The 17,255-nt window shown below is 41.8% G+C and overlaps 1 protein-coding gene across 2 annotated transcripts in view; it reads right to left on the minus strand.

Moving 5' to 3' along the window:
• Window positions 1-402: 402 nt before the first annotated feature.
• The window catches only part of TEDC1 (tubulin epsilon and delta complex 1), a 161,367-nt gene continuing 144,514 nt past the window's right edge, over window positions 403-17,255 (minus strand). For both annotated transcript variants that reach the window (XM_073356246.2, XM_073356245.2), the window contains one exon: window positions 403-1,521. In XM_073356246.2, coding sequence (XP_073212347.1) covers window positions 1,147-1,521 — 375 coding nt within the window. In that variant the 3' untranslated portion in view covers window positions 403-1,146. The remainder of the gene's footprint in view (window positions 1,522-17,255) is intronic.

Below are 17,255 nucleotides of genomic sequence, written 5' to 3' on the forward strand. Positions count from 1 at the left end.
TCACAGGAATAAAAGCAGTTTCTTACTGAAAGCAAACAGAAAGGGATGAAAAGCTACTGTCAAATGAAAGGCTTTACTTTCTGGGGGGGATGTCTCCAGATGTAGACGATGGGTTTCTTAAAACCTGGAATTTAAGGCCTTATTTCTATTTTACAGAAACATTCTCTAGTGAAGGAGTACTTGTGGCACCTTAGAGACTAACCAATTTATTTGAGCATAAGCTTTCATGAGCATAAAACAAACATAAAACATAAAACCTTACATGAGCATAAGCTTTCGTGAGCTACAGCTCACTTCATCGGATGCTTCCGATGAAGTGAGCTGTAGCTCACGAAAGCTTATGCTCAAATAAACTGGTTAGTCTCTAAGGTGCCACAAGTCCTCCTTTTCTTTTTGCGAATACAGACTAACACGGCTGTTACTCTGAAACCATTCTCTAGTGAATATATAAATTATATTACTGTGCTTCATAACTGAATACATAGTTTAATAAAAATGGGTGTTTCTATAGAGAATCTGATCATTTGAAGTGCATCATGCCTGTGTATATAGAAGATGTCACTTTTATTTGCTACTAAGCATTTTGTATCTGTTTTGTGATAATTGTATGTATTCTGTGCCTTGCCACACAATATATAACTAGCTGAACTAAATAGCAGCCTTTTCTGCACATTCTTGGTGCTTTGCATACCTTTCAGCATCGAAGGCCGCACTCATCTCTGCTCAGTATCTGGGGTTTTATGACTCATAAATACGCTCACTTGCTGGTAAATGCTGAATGCAATTAGTATTTCAGTCTGCAGACCTGCAAATACCGTGTGTCTAGAAACAGAGAGTTCTGAAAGTGAGCCTGTGCCTGGCAGAAGCATCAGAAATCTACATGGAGAGATTTAAAAACACCCCACGCCCTCTAAAACCTGCTGCAGAATTTAATTGGTAAGGTAAGTAATAAGGGACAGCAGACAGAACCATTAAGGGTGCAGTGTTCTGGCCCCAGTGCATATTATAAAGAAGTGACAAATTTTGTTTTCAAGGCTGAGAATTAGAACCACATTCAGCTCTTCATTTTACCCACTCTCAGACCATGGTTTGTAATATGTCTTCTGATCAAACAGCTCTATTCCCTTGTCCTTTCTTGAAGAGAACTTATCTCTTCATAGGTGGGATACAAATCACTCCAACCAGCCCTTCTGCAATCTCATCCAGCTTATGTCTGCACTCTTCCTGCAGCCGCTTCAGCTCCCTCTTCAGAGTGGCCTCTTCCATTTGCAGTTTGCTGATCACCTCTGTGGCATTAACAACATTTGTAATGGGCTCCTTCGATACCGAACTGAGGAAACCTGTTTTGCTAGCAGAACGCTTGTCTTTAAATACCAGCCTGTATGGACCATGCATTCCATTTTTTTTATGGGCACAATGGTATTTAAGATCTGATAGTTTTAGCTTGACCGCTTCTGTTATTGTCCTGACAGCAGCACAAAACTCCCTTTCATCTGGTAGTGTTCTTTCTCTTGATTTGACCTGTAGAGAGAAAAACATGGTCAGGCTTATGTGCAGAATTCCTCACTCCAGACACCAATGCAAAATGTCAAGGCTGGAGTGTGCTGTACTGGAAATTCTCTATTTCACGATCAAATGTAGCAAGTAGAAGCAGTGACTGAGCTCAGCATGTAAACCTCTGTGCTTTTAAGAATAAGAGACTGACAAATCTTCAAAGCCCTTGCTCCTCTGATGACTGACATATGGCGATTTCTTCTCCACTCCTTATGGCAATTACAAAAAGCATGGGCAGTTTGAGCCTGGATGAGATGTGTGAAAAAATGTGCATGGCCTGTTTCTCCATTCACGCCTGTAGAAAGGATGTGTAAAACACTACCATTGTAACAGGGTAGTGGGTAATGCCTCTTTTGCACAGGTGTGATTGCACAAAGGGCAGGACAGTGAGGAACCATGTCTGTGGTGAGAGAGCTGAGCCAAAGAAGGATTCTCTATACGGCTTTAATATAGGCCAACTGAGAATACTGTATGAGACAGGGCTGTGTGTGATACTAATTGTGCTGTAACTGGCTGGTGATACAATATGATATGATAGTCCAGATTTGCCAGTAGCAAAACTAATACAAGATACACTAATGACTATGGCCCAGTCCTCAAATGCATACAAAAAAAATGAGTAACTTAACTCACATGAGCAGATCCACTGAAGTCAATAAGACTAAGTACACTACTCAAGTTACTCAAGCATGTGCTTGCAGTAAGGGGCCCTTCAACTGCAGCTTCAGGACTTCTGGTACCAAGGGGTAAATAAGACTTTTAGGGAGATGCAGGCAGAGATCAAATGTCCCTGCTGTTTGCAACAGCACCCCTAAATAGACTATGCATCACAAAACTAACATCACAGCATGTCTTCAGAAACTGCTCACACATTAGAAAAAGAACATACAAGACTATGCAACAGTGTCACCAGGTGACTCCTGGCACCCACTGCAAATGGATCTTACACCTCTTATGATTATAGTTTATCTTTGCCATGTTTCATTTGACTTGATTTCTAGAGTATGTGTTTTGTGATGGGAAAAGAGAGCAGGCAATAGCCCACTGCTCCCCATGGTTCAAGAGAAGACGTTAGTGCTCATGTCTAGAAGAATAAAATTAAAAGGCCTAGACATACTATGCAGGACTTGCAAAAAATGGGAAATAATAGAATTGTTCAAAGTTGGAGCGAGATCAACCCAAGGGCTTGATTCTCTTCCTGTGCTTACATCAGTGAGTCATTCAGTATAACGCATTTGGTTCTGCTGTTGAACTCTGTGCCTTCACAAGAGAGGACTTTTCAGGCAAAGAAAAGCACGGCACTCATTTGATGCAAATATCAAATCTTTGTCCTTTAATCAAAAAGCCTTTTTATAGCACTCCCACCTCAAAGTCAGGATTTTTTTCTCCACAACAAATGCCTAGCAGTCGAGTTTCAATCTAAGCCTCGGATACACTTACACGCACTCTGTAGTCCCTGCTCACTGTGGCTTGTTATTCCAAAGAGCCCACCTACAGGAGATGGGATTACCTATATTTGATTCTGATTTAAGGCGCGTTGGCCTAATAGACCAACCACACCTACCACGGGGTGGGTTTCCGGAAGAGTGACATTTATTTTCATCGGGCTAGACATCACCACATTCTTTCAGTAGATTATTTAATTACCTTCTGTTTAACAATGTTACTTCAATTTGCAAATACAGCTGTATAGTATACAAACTCAGAGTTGTTAGGATATAGATATTCAGGTCTGTCTGCAAAGGCTTATACTTCAAGAATTTAGGTGTATTCTTATCACTTACCTAGTTATAGAGGTATAAAAGAAAGAATCAAAATCAATATCTGCCGGTGTAAGGGCCTTCCCCTACTATGACAGTCTGAGGCCCTGTTCTTAGGCTAAGGCCTTTGGTTAAGCAGCAGAGGCATCCATAAACTGAGAAATGTATGGTCACATCCTTACATTCCAAACTAATCACATTGAAAAGGTGCTATGGGCTGTTAGGAATACAGTCCTGTCCTGATAATGCCTATCACCTCCAGAGAAAGGGAAGAGCCTAGAAGATGTAAAAGGAAACTTAGTTTGATAGCATCCTGTCTGGCAAGAACTCACTTATCAATAGTTGGGATGTGAAATCCTCATTTCTTTGTTGTTCTATCACTGTAGTCCTCATTTCCCTTTTGTTTGTCTGTATAATCTGTCTGGTTCTGTGATTGTTTCTGTCTGCTGTATAATTGTGTTGGGTATAAACTAATTAAGGTGGTGGGATATAATTGGTTAGATAATCATGTTATATGTTAGGATTGGTTAGTTAAATTTCAGTAAAATGATTGGTAAAGGTATACCTAAGCAGAACTCAAGTTTTACTATGCAGTCTGCAGTCAATCAGGAAGAAAGGGGGGAATGGGAATGGGGAATAGGGGTGGAGGAATTGGAATCATGTTTTGCTATGGGGGGGGGAATAGGAACAGGGACACAGGCAAGGCTCTGTGGTGCCAGAGCTGGGAAGGGGGACACTAAGGAAGGAAACTGGAATCATGCTTGCTGGAAGTTCACCCCAATAAACATGGAATTGTTTGCACCTTCGGACTTCGGGTATTGGTGCTCTCTGTTCATGTGAGAAGGACTAGGGAAGTAAGCGGGTAAAGGAATAAGCCCTCTAACGTCTGTACCTGGTGCCACTAAACAGTGTAGACATGAATAGCTACTTATAGATTCATTAGTTCTCATTACAGACTCCTAACTGATTTGCTAATTGTCTTGCTGCACGTGACTGTGTCCCATTTTTCCCAAAGGGTGCCCATATCTCAGCTCAATAGGCCGTAAGGATGTAATGAAATTTGGAAGAGGCCGCAAGCAAAAATTAAAAGCAGATCCCTCCCTAAATGCAGTGTCCCCACAAAAGTAGCTGCAAGCATACGCAAAATATTTGAAAACAAGTCAATTTTCAAGTTAAGAAAAAAGTACCAGTGGGTAAGGGCAGGTACATGATACGCTCAAAAGTGCATGCAGCTGGTTTAATATAAAGAAGAGGAAATACTTTTTCACACAATGCACAATTAATCTGTGGAACTTATTGCCCTGGGATGTTGTGAAGGCAAAAAGTATAACTGGGTTCAAAAAAGGATTAAGTGAGTTGATGGAGGATAGGTCCATCAATGGCTATTAGCCAAGATGGTCAGGGAGGTAGCCTCGTGCTCAGAGCAACCCTAAACCTTTGACTGACAGAAGCCTGGAGGGGAAGACAGGGGTACAGCTCTCCAAAATTGCCCTGTTCTGTACACTTCCCCTGAAGTTCTGGTACTGGCCACTGTCAGAGAGAGGATACAGGGCAAGATAGATCACGGTCTGACCCAGTATGGCCGTTCTTAAATTCTTATGCATGATAATTCATTTATCAATTTGCTCTAGGTTTCTTTGTGGCAATTCCCTCCACTTATTTTGTATGTATTTTAGATGGAACAATGAGCTTGTGAGAGTTTCTGGCAGGTTTTCCATCAAGGTATCACTACAGAGAAAGAGTTAAATTAAACCTCCCCATCCATCAGGGTTTGTTGGTGTCAGCACTATTAATTAACCGTAGCTAGTGATTTCCAAATTTCTCATTAAAAAGTGATGTGCATAATGGTACATCTCCTTTGGACTAGACTGAACAATCTTAACTATCATCTAACATAGTTTGGGAACAGCAGTATAAATATTTAAGATGAGACAGCTAATAGGCCATTGAACTGTGTTCTGTGGCCACTATAGGATTACTCCCTGAAGCACATTTTCTAGCATTTTATCTAATCTACTTTTAAGTAGGGCTGTCAAGCGATTAAAAACATTAATCACGATTAATCGTATAATTCAAACAAATTAACTGTGATTAATCGTGCTGCTAAACAATAATATAATGCCATTTATTTAAATATTTTAGGATGTTTTCTACATTTTCAAATATATTGATTTCAATTATAAACACAGAATACAAAGTGTACAGTAACAACAAGGAGTCCGGTGGCACCTTAAAGACTAGCAGATTTATTTGGGCATAAGCTTTCATGGGTAAAAAAACACTTCTTAGATTGAAGTTTTTTTTTTACCCACAAAAGCTTATGCCCAAATAAATCTGTTAGCCTTTAAAGTGCCACAGGACTCCTTGTTGTTTTTGTGGATACACGCTAACACAGCTACCTCCTGATACTTGACATCATACAAAGTGTACAGTGCTCACTTTATATTTATTTTTACTACAAATACTTGCATCATAAAATACAAAAGAAATAGTATTTTTCAGTTCACTTAATACAAGTACTGTAGTGCAATTTCTTGATCCTGAAAGTTGAACTAACAAATGTAGAATTATGTATAAAAAATAACTGCATTAAAAAATAAAACAATGTAAAACTTTAGAGCCTACAAGTCCAGTCAGTCCCACTTCTTGGTCAGCCAATCGCTCAGACAAACAAGTCTGTTTACATTCGCAGGAAATAATGCTGCCTGCTTCTTGTTTATAATGTCACCTGAAAGTGAAAACTGGCGTTTGCATGGCATTGTTGCAGCCGGTGTCACAAGATATTTACGTGCCAGATGCGCTAAGATTCATATTTCAGAGTAGCAGCCGTGTTAGTCTGTATCTGCAAAAAGAACAGGAGTACTTGCGGCACCTTAGAGACTAGCAAATTTATTAGAGCATAAGCTTTCATGGGCTACAGCCCACTTCATCATATGTCCCTTCATGCTTCAACCAACATTCCAAAGGACATGTGTCCATGCTGCTAATGGGTTCTGCTCAATTACGATCCAAAGCAGTGCGGATCAACGCATATTCATTTTCATCATCATGAGTAGACGCCACCAGCAGGTTGATTTTCTTTTTTGGTGGTTCAGGTTCTGTAGTTTCCGCATCAGAGTGTTCCTCTTTTAAGACTACTGAAAGCATGTTCCACACCTCCTCCCTCTCAGATTTTGGAAGGCACTTCAGATTCTTAAAACTTGGGTCAAGTGCTGTAGCTATCTTTAGAAAAATCTCACACTGGTACCTTCTTTGCATTTTGTCAAATCTGCAGTGAAAGTATTCTTAAAATGAACATGTGCTGTGTCATCATCAGAGACAGCCATAACATGAAATATATGTCAGAATGCAGGTAAAACATAGAGCAGGAGATATTCAATTCTCCCCCAAGGAGTTGAGTCACAAATTTAATTAACACATTTTTTTAATGAGCATCATCAGCGTGGAAGCATGTCCTCTGGACTGGTGGCCGAAGCACAAAGGGGCATACAAATATTACGCATATCTGGCATGTAAATTCCTTGCAGTGCCTGCTACAAAAGTGCCATGCGAATGCCTGTTCTCACTTTCAGGTGATATTGTAAATAAGAAGCGGGCAGCATTATCTTCTGCAAATGTAAACAAACTTGTTTCTCTTAATGATTGGCTAAACAAGAAGTAGGATTGAGTGGTCTTGTAGGCGTTAAAGTTTTATATTGTTTTGTTTTTGAGTGCAATTATGTAACAATAAAAATCTACATTTGTAAGTTGCACTTTCACGATAGAGATTGCACTACAGTACTTGTATGAGGTGAACTGAAAAATGCTATTTCATCATTTTTACAGTGCAAATATTCGTAATAAAAATAATATCAAGTGAGCACTGTATACTTTATACTGTGTTGTAATTGAAATCAATATATTTGAAAATGTAGAAAAACATGCAAAAATATTTAATCAATTTCAATTGGTTTTCTATTGTTTAGCAGTGCAATTAAAACTGCGATTAACTTTTCTGAGTTAATTGCGTGAGTTAACTGCAATTAATCAACAACCCTACTTTTAAATATTCCAAGCAATGGAGCCTTGAAAATTGTATTTATCCCTCTCCATGATAAGTTAAACACCCTTTAATCCCTCTCCCATACTGAGACTGGGTGAAATTCTAGCCCCCTTGAAGTCAATGGCAGAAGTCCCATTTGATTTCAACACTGTGAGGATAGCACCCAATGCACTTATATCAAGCCTTTCGTCTGATTATTTTAAAGTGCTCTGCAGATAATCTATCCTCTCCACAATCCTGCAAAAGTGAGCAATAGCCCCATTTCTGATATGAGCAGTGAAATCAAGTAGGAAAAGTTCCTTAGAACAGTGCTACTCAAAGTGGTAGTCCGCAGACTGGTGCCGGTCCGCAAGCCATTGGCTGCCGGTCTGCACGCACATTGGAAAAAAAAATTGCTGGTCCCCCACATCAGATAGCTTGAGAAGCACTGTCTTAGAACACACGAAGTACTTTATCAATGCAGAGACTTTTGCTAAATTGGTCCCTGTGCTTGTTAAGGGGTTTGCTCAAGTACAGAGGAGAGGGACTTGGTCTTGTAAAACAACCAAAAAAACCAAAACAAAACAAAAAAACACCCCAAAAAACCAAAACACACACACCACTATCACAAACACTGATGAATCCCAGAACATATCTTAGCTAAAAGAATGTCTGAGGACCAATTTTCTCACGCAGACTGAGGAACAGATCTGAAAAAATAAAGAATTCATGTGTTATTTGGTCACCTCCCCCCACACTGTATGTGATTAAACAAGATGTGACGTCTGTACATAGGGAACTTAACAATATGGAACACTGGAGGAGAAATGCTCCTATTACTTATATAAAGTGAAGTCCCCAGAAACTAGAGTGCAAATCATGTTATTTTGGAATGACAGAATCATGCAGGACATTTGCTAGCCTGGACATTTTCTAAATGGAACACCTGTTTTTTCATGCTCTTTACTAACCAAAAGGAAAGAGTTTTTATTAACTGTTATGGGTGACACATGATACCTTTACAGGACTTCTTGGAATATCTTGTTCATTCCAGTAGAGAGAGCACGAATTTCAAATGATTAGAGGAACATTTAATTTTCTGCCATGATGCAGAGCCTGCTTTAAGGATACAGACAACACCATATTCTATCTGCAAATCAGCCAGGACAGCAAAGCTGTAACAAGAGTTCTATCCATTCTACCATGGGAAAGGCCCTACATATTTACTAGTAAAGTGCACCTAAATTCTGCAGCAAGGCCCCTACTTTCTGGGGCAGTATTAAGTGAAGTCAAAAAAAGAGGTTTTCAAAGAATTAAATATGAAAACAGATAATGCAACCAGCACAGATCTACTCATGTCATTTATGACTGGGAGGGATTAGGAAGGAAGTTTGGGTTTTTTGCACTGAGGAGGCGGCTGAAGTCTTTGATAATGAGTAGCCTAGGTGGCAAAGTCCATAGCTATGGAACTGCAGAATGCTCTAGTTGCTGTTTAGAGATTTTACTGGTTAACAGACATGAAGGTGAGTTACCTGACCTTAAAGTAGTTTGTTTCTCTCCCTTTTTACACCTTAGGCGATCAAGGCAATTTCAGCAGCCTCCTCCTGTATATTTAGTTAATTGCTGCTCCTTAAGCTCTCATTGTCTCTCATTAGTCAGCAAATCCTGTTATTCTGGAGTGAAAACAATCTCAGCAGACCACTTTATATTAAACAAACATGTTTGAAGAGATAAGGATCCTCAGCATTTTAAGTCATCAGAATCAGATGAGTTTCAGAGTAACAGCCGTGTTAGTCTGTATTCGCAAAAAGAAAAGGAGTACTTGTGGCACCTTAGAGACTAACCAATTTATCTGAGCATGAGCTTTCGTGAGCTACAGCTCACTTCATCGGATGCATACCGTGGAAACTCACGGTATGCATCCGATGAAGTGAGCTGTAGCTCACGAAAGCTCATGCTCAAATAAATTGGTTAGTCTCTAAGGTGCCACAAGTACTCCTTTTCTTTTTGAGAATCAGATGAGTAGCTCATCTAGTCCAGAATTCTGTATCCCAAAGCTCTGCTTTTCAATTTAGATCTACCAGCTGTAACTGAAATCCACCATGTGCTATGTAGTGCAGTATGACAGCTGCTGCGCATCCTCTCTGAATAAAATAAAGCGACAGTCATAGTTTCTACATTTCTAGAGCCCACTTCACCCCAAAGGAGTCCAGAGTGTTTTAAAGAACCATACAGAGAATACATCAACTAACAGTGACACGCAGCCACCCCTGAAATGGAGCAAAGCATGTGTTGAACAGCTCACAGTGATACTTTACAAGAGATTAGTATAGGAAAATAGGGAAAGAACAGGTTACAAAATATTTAGATAAGTTAGATCTATTCAAGTTGGTAGGGCTTGATGAAAGTCACCCTAGGGTACTTAAGGAACTAGCTGAAGCCACCTTGGAACTGTTAGTGATTATCTTTGAGAACTCATGGCAGACAGGTGAGGTCCGATAGGGCCAGAGGAGGGCAAACAATCTGTATCTGTAAAAAGTGGAACAAAGAGGACCTGGGAATTACAGACCAGTCAGCCTAACTTCGATACCTGGAAAGATACTGGAACAAATTATTAAACAAGCAATTTGTAAGAACCTAGATGAAAATAGGGTGATAAGGAATAGCCAAGATGGATTTGTCAGGAACAATTCATGCAAACCAGCCTAATTTCCTTCTTTGACAGAGTTACTGGCATAATGAATGGGCGGAAATAGTGAACGTAATATACCTTGATTTTAAGTAAGGCTTTTGTCACAGTCCCACATGACATTCACATAAGCAAACTAGAGAAATCCAGTCTAAATGAAATTACTACAAAGTGGGTGTACAACTGGCTGAAAAAAGGTACTCAGAATAGTTATCAACAGTTTTCAGTCAAACTGGGCAGGCATATCTACCAGGTTCCACAAGGGATCTGTCTTGGGTCCTGTACTGTTCAATAGTAGAATAGGTGGAATACTGTGTCCAGTTCTGGTATCCACAAATTCAAGAAGAATGTTGATAAACTGGAGACGGTTCAGAGAAGAGCCATGAGAATGATTACAGGATTAGAAAACCTGCCTTATAGTGATAGACTCAAGGAGCTAAATCTGTTTAGTTTAACAAAGAGAAGGTTAAGGGATGACTTGATCAGTCTGTAAGTATCTACATGGCGGCACTTCAAATTAGCAGAGAAAGGTCTGACACAATCCAATGGCTAGAAGCTGAAGCGAGATAAATTCACACAGGAAATAAGGGTAATTAACTTTTGGAACAACTTATCAAGGGATTATGGTGGATTCTCCATCACTGACAATTTTTACATCAAGAGTGGATGTTTTTCTAAAAGACATGCTCAAGGAATTATTTTGGGCAGTTCTCTGGCCTGTGCTATGCAGCAGGTCAGACTAGATGATCACAACGGTCCCTTCTGGCCTTAGAATCTATATTTTACTGCTTTCCTCTAGTCTAGTTTTAAATGATTTTTAAAAATCCACAGCTAATTAAATCTTTTACATTAATATAATCGCTAAACGAATATTTAAATTTGACCACTTCCATTGGGATACTATTCCAAAGGCTACTATTGTTTAGTCAAGAAATGTTCCTGACAGCCTAAACTTTCTCTTTTTAACTTTATTCCTTGACTCCTCTACAACCACTTGTACCACTCTCTAAAATAATTCCTCTCCTCTTTTGGTGTTTGAACTCTTCAAATTCTCATAGGTGATTATTACAGGGACAAAAGGATCGCCATACCGAAATCAGATCATCTAGTCCAGCAATCTCTCTCTGACAATGGCTGGTTAAGATGCTTCAGCAGAATGTGCAAGGAGGCCCATAGCAGACAATAAATGGAATACCTTTCCCAAAATGGAAGTTTCTCCCTACTCCCATAAATTGGTGACTAGCTTATGCTTTGAAGCATGAGGATTTATAGGCTTTGATCCTGTCAACATTTGTGCATGTGCTTAACTTTACCACCACAAACAGGACTACTCATGCTAGTAAAGGGACACACATGCTTGTTTGCAGGATCAGGGCCATATAGCCCTTCTAAAAACACATTTTTATCCTGTCTAACATAACCCTGGATGTTCTCATTATCCATTGTGACAGGGTCAGGCCAGATGGGTACAGGAGAGTGATCCTATTGGGATCCACGAAGTGGGCAGGCAGAAACCCACCCATTGCTAAAGGGTCCCCCTCCAGCCTAAGGGGACCACAGGACCTGGAAGCCAAGTGATTTCACGGGACAACTAATCAAATAACAGGAACAGGAGTGTGGTCAAAGGGTCAAACAAAGGGAACCTGACGGGGACACCGAGCAGAGAACCCCGGACAGTGCTCACTGCTCCTCGAAGACGTCAAGGGAGATAGAAGGCAGATATATTAGCCTTAGATTAAGCAGGTCCCTTTCCCCTGGGTAAGGTAACAGGGGAGACTCCAGAATAATCACTAAGTTCCCTTTTACATCTTCTAGGCTCTTCCCTTTCTCTGGAGGTGATAGGAATACAGTCCTGTCCTGATAATGCCTAACAGCCCATAGCACCTTTTCAATGTGATTAGTTTGGAATGTGAGGATGTGACCGGTCGCTTCCCAGCTTATGGCTGCATCTGCTGCTTAGCCAAAGGCCTTAGCCTAAGAACAGGGCCTCAGACTGCCACAGTAAGAGAAGGCCCTTACACTGGCAGACAGTGGTTTTGATTCTTTCTTTTATACCTCTTTAACTAGCTAAGTAATAAGAATACACCTAAATTCTTAGAGTGTAGGCCTTTACAGACAGGCCTGAATTTCTATACCCTAACAGGCAGGCTAATCAGGACACCTGGTTTAAAAAGGACCTCGTTTTAGTCAGTGAGGGGTGCGCAAGGAGTGGAGAGTGAGAGGGCATGCTGCTGGAGGACTGAGGAGTACAAACACTAACTGGAATCAGGAGGAAGGTCCTGTGGTGAGGATAAAGAAGGTGTTTGGAGGATACCATGGGGAAGTAGCCCAGGGAGTTACAGCTGTCACACAGCTGTTACAAGAAACACAGTAGACAGCTGTGATCCACAGGGCCCTGGGCTGGAACCCGGAGTAGATGGCAGGCCCGGGTTCCTGCCATCCCTCTTCCCTCTATTGGATATAAGAGGAGCTGACCTGGACTGTGGGTCCCACCAGAGGAGAAGGTCCCTGGCCTGTCCCCCAACCCACTAGGTGGATCAGCAGAGACTGCGGGGATTGTTCCTTCCTTTTCCCCATGCTGGCCAGTGATGAGGTTAGCTGAGTGAACTAGCAAAAGTGGCCAAACTGAGGGCTGCCATGAACCTTTGAGGAGAGCAAATCCGCCAATAAGCGCAGGACCCACCAAGGCAGAGGAGGAACTTTGTCACACCATATAAATACCCCTTTTTTTAGTATCCTGATAAGCTCTTTTCCTCAAGGTCAGCATGTGGCAATGAGTCTACAGCCACATCATGGACTGTGTTCTACTTTTATCATTTTTAAAATTTGCTGCTTTTCATTGAACATTCCTTTGGTCTTGTTGCACTAGAGATGCTAACTAGGAGCACCTGATTTTCTCCTCTAGACCATTTATTATGGTCTCATTTCACCTCTCCTAAAATACACAGTCCCAGTCTTTTTAGTCTCTCTTCCTAGCAATTGCTTAAACAAGCTATACATTTAGTTCTTTTAATCTTTCCCCAGAAATCAGCTCTTCTATCCCCTTATTAGTTTTTGCTGCGCTTTTCTGAACTCCCTCATTTGTCTGCATCTTACTGGTAATGTGGTGCCCAGAACATAGTGTCTGATCCTGGAGGGTGCTGAGAGATTTCTGAGAGGAGCTGAGTTGCCTCATCAGCATTTATTTAACCAGCTCAGGAGGTATGGCACACTGACAGTCATGCAGAAAATGGTTCCTTTCCAGCTAAGCTCACATTCATCCTGCTTTTACTTACACAGAACTGGGTCAACATGTGAGATATCCCGAAGAAGTGCTGGGGATTAGGCACCACCATATGACATTTAAATCTTTTTCAATAATAACTGTAAACCTTCCAGCTGCAGAATGACAAGTTCACATCTCCGCGTGTTCAACAGCATTTCACAAGGTAACCCGAGTACTGCAGTGTGTAGCAGTGCACCCTTTGCATCTCACAGTTGTGTATTTGAATGCTGATGCTACTAGCTAAGGATGAAGTTTAAATCTGAGCAGCAATGCGGGTCTTTGAGTTCCCATCACAGGAAAGGACGTGTGTGTGGGTGGCTGGGAGCGGTTCGATTCTGCAAATGGATCGTTGCCAAGATCAGGCTTGACAAAACCCTGGCTGGGATGATTTAGTTGAGGATTGGTCCTGCTTTGAGCAGGGGGTTGGACTAGATGACCTCCTGAGGTCCCTTCCAACCCTGATATTCTATGATCTGTAAAACTGTAGTTAGTGTCACGTGCGAGAGTAGCTGGAGAGCTCTGGGAGAGGACTTACTCCTTTCATTTTTAAACTGCATTCTCTCTTACCAGCTGCAGCCATTCCCAGGACTTTTGCAGCAAATTATTTCAGAATATCAAAATGTTACTGTTCAGAAAAACTGCAGCAAGCCTAAAAATAGTAAATGTTCCTCCTCTAATGATAATCATCCCTTCACTGTCACTGATCCTCCTTTTACTCCACTGCCTATGACATGAAAAAATGTATGACTTCCAGTTCAATACATGCAATACAATAGTACCGTTTGTCTTTTGTGTGAACAATGATGTAACCCACTGTCTACCCTTCAGACCTACCTTTTGAGGTTTGATGACATTTGGGGAGTGCATAGTCATTTTATCCAGAGTGGTCATGGAAAAAGTTATTCTCTGATCAATATTAGGGAGGTTGAAGAGGTTAGATAGAGTGAGGCACCCAGCCCAAAGTCACACGTGGATAGCATAGGAACTTCCATGGACCACATGCAGAGAGCAACAAAATCAAAGGTTGTGGACTCTGGCCTCAAGTCTCTAATCAGAATTCAGAAACAGCAAAGATCTAACAGGTCATATGGTCTGTCCACCAGGCCAGTTCAGGACTGTTCCTACAGCACATTTAAATATTCTGAACAATGGGTTTTCTGCCATTGCCTTTGGGATACTATGCCATAGGCTACAGGATCCTACCGTCAGAGCCTTCTCCTGACATATAGTTGACAGGTTCACAGTTACAGGCCAGTATTCAGGGTTTTTCTCTGGGACAGCAGGAACCTGTAGCCCAAAATTAAGCTTGGAAGGATCTGACGGTTATCGCTACATGTTGGTAAATGTCAATTTCACCGCACACACAAAAAACAATGTCAAAATATTTCCAGTAAGAAAAATGCTGCTTGAGAACTCATTAGTGTTTGATTTAAGGATATTTACTTTGTATATTTTGACATGTGATGTGATGTTGACAATTTGTGAACTAGTTATAAAGCTGGTTATAAAGCTTTCCTTTTTGAATCTCAATGTCTACTGTCATTAAATAATTGTCTGACTCGCCCCAGAGCGTCCCATAACTGAAAATTTAAAACGAAAAATAAGAAAAAAATGCTTAAATATAAACATCAATGTTATCAGTCAAATTACAAAGAAATAAAAATCAAATTCTGCCACGTTGGATAGCACTGAGATACTACAATAAGAGGTGCTCAAGAACTGGGGATGGGTGCATTATAAAAACTTAGATAAATGGATGTGAGAGGGGAAGGTGTTAGCATTGGAAACTGAGGATTTCCAGACATAGACATGGAGGTTTGAATATTCTAACTTACTGATTTTCAAATATTTGTGTTTAATAACTACAATGTTCAAATCATACTGGTTTAAATTAACTGATAAGTATTTTCAACATGGATTCTGCCTTACAGTTGGTGTCTAGGAATTTCTTTTTCTTTAAAGAAAAGCTTCTGGAATGTTCTATTTTATTGACATTGTTTTTAATTATTTACTCAAAAATTATTTTAGAAGAGAATCAAGGAAAGTTCTTACACCTTATAGACAGCACGCACACCTAAACCAATTTCCTTCATGTGTGTTTAAACCACCCTGCTCCATCCCTCCATTTATATGCACAAGGCACATATACAAATGCATAAACTAGTGCTGAGCGGGGGTGAGGGAATAACAAGATGAGTCACCATGAACAGTGTGCATACAAAAACTTTGGCAGACATTCCACTCTTGCTCATCTAAGAAGCTCTGAATAGTCAAGGCCTTGCTCTTAATCTTTAAGGCCCTCATCAAGTTGGAACCTGGCTACATAGGAAACTGCTTCAACAACGCACCATAACAGCTCCATTCCCCTGAGACAAAGGAGCAAAGTGAATCCAGGACAAGGCTTGCCGAAGCCAGAAATACAGGGAGTCAGTTGAGAAGTCCCTGCCTCTGGCACAATCTACAGACCAACAACAGAGTTGGGAGCTAAGCATTTGCTGAGCACCTGTCAGAAAGCCTTCCTGCCATAACTGAAGAAATTACAGCAACAAGCATGAAAGAAGATGTAGGCAGAAGTAAACCTGACAAACCCAGGAAAGGGGGAGAGTAGAGTCCACCTAACAACTCAGTGCAAACAGTATTTGCTATAAAAATGGGCTCCCTGGAAATACCACAGACAGATCAGACAGCTATGTGAGGAGAAAAGCCTCAAAAATTATTCTACTGCAATCAATTTGTGGGAGAAGAGTGATACGGTAAAGACACAACTTCACATTAATGAGCTGTAAGATATGCACAAGATCATATAGGCTTATACATTTGATTTTGGGTTATATTACCTCATATTATTTTATAGTTGATTGTTTTATTTCACAAAGCAGAGAAGTATAAAACAAGCAGGAAAGTTCCCTTTCGAAAACTCTCAACCTATTTTCTCCCAAAAGAGATGACACCAAGCTAATAAAAACAAGAGACCCTAGTCATAAACCTTCTCTCCCCTGGCTCTCCTGCAGTCACCACTGATGATTACTTTGTTGGTCACCCATAAGAGTTTGTATTTTGCTTTCTAGAATGCTGACTAGATTTTACTCATTCAGGGGCCTAGCTCCTGCTGAATTAGCCATGCCTGGAGCTGGGGAGCTGTGCACGGTGCAGAGCTTCTCTGCAGAAGCTATTCCAGCCCATGGCCCATTCAAGGTAGGAAGGAAAGAGATGGCTTGCAAAGCACCAGATTTCCTCTCCCTCCGTCTAACCCAGTTCCATTCCCTATGCCAGGGGTGGGCAAACTTTTTGGCCCGAGGGCCACATCTGGGTATGGAAATTGTATAGCGGGCCATGAATGCTCACAGAATTGGGGGGTTGGGGTGCGGGAGGGGGTGAGGACTCCAGCTGGGGGTACGGGCTGTGGGGTGGGGCCAGAAATGAGGAGTTCAGGGTGTTGGAGGGGGCTCCAGGCTGGGGCAGGGGATTGGTGTGGGGAGGGGGGTTGAGGGCTCCGGCTGGGGGTACGGACTGTGGGGTGGAGCTGGGGATGACGGGCTGGGGGTGCAGGAGGGTGCTTTGGGCTGGGACCGAGGGGTTCAGAGGGCGGGAGGGGGATCAGGGCTGGGGCAGGACATTGGGGTGCAGGAGGGGGTCAGGTGTGCAGGCTCTGGGTGGTGCTTACCTCAAGCAGCTCCCAGAAGCAGCGGCATGTTCACCCTCCAGCTCCTACGTGGTGGCGTGGCCAGGCAGCTCTGCGTGCTGCCCTGTCCACAGGCATCACCCCTGCAGCTCCCATTGGCCGGGAACCACGGCCAATGGGAGCTGCAGGGGCGGCGCTTGGGACGGTGGTAGCGTGAGGATCCCCTTGACTGCCCCTACATGTAGGAGCCGGAGCGGGGGACATGCCAATGCTTCCAAGAGCCGCGTGGAGCAGAGCAAGCCGCTGACCTTGCTCCCCAGTAGGAGCTCAAGGGCTGGATTATA

The sequence above is a fragment of the Lepidochelys kempii genome, chromosome 8 (assembly GCF_965140285.1).
Source record: "Lepidochelys kempii isolate rLepKem1 chromosome 8, rLepKem1.hap1, whole genome shotgun sequence".
Classification (NCBI taxonomy): domain Eukaryota; kingdom Metazoa; phylum Chordata; order Testudines; family Cheloniidae; genus Lepidochelys; species Lepidochelys kempii.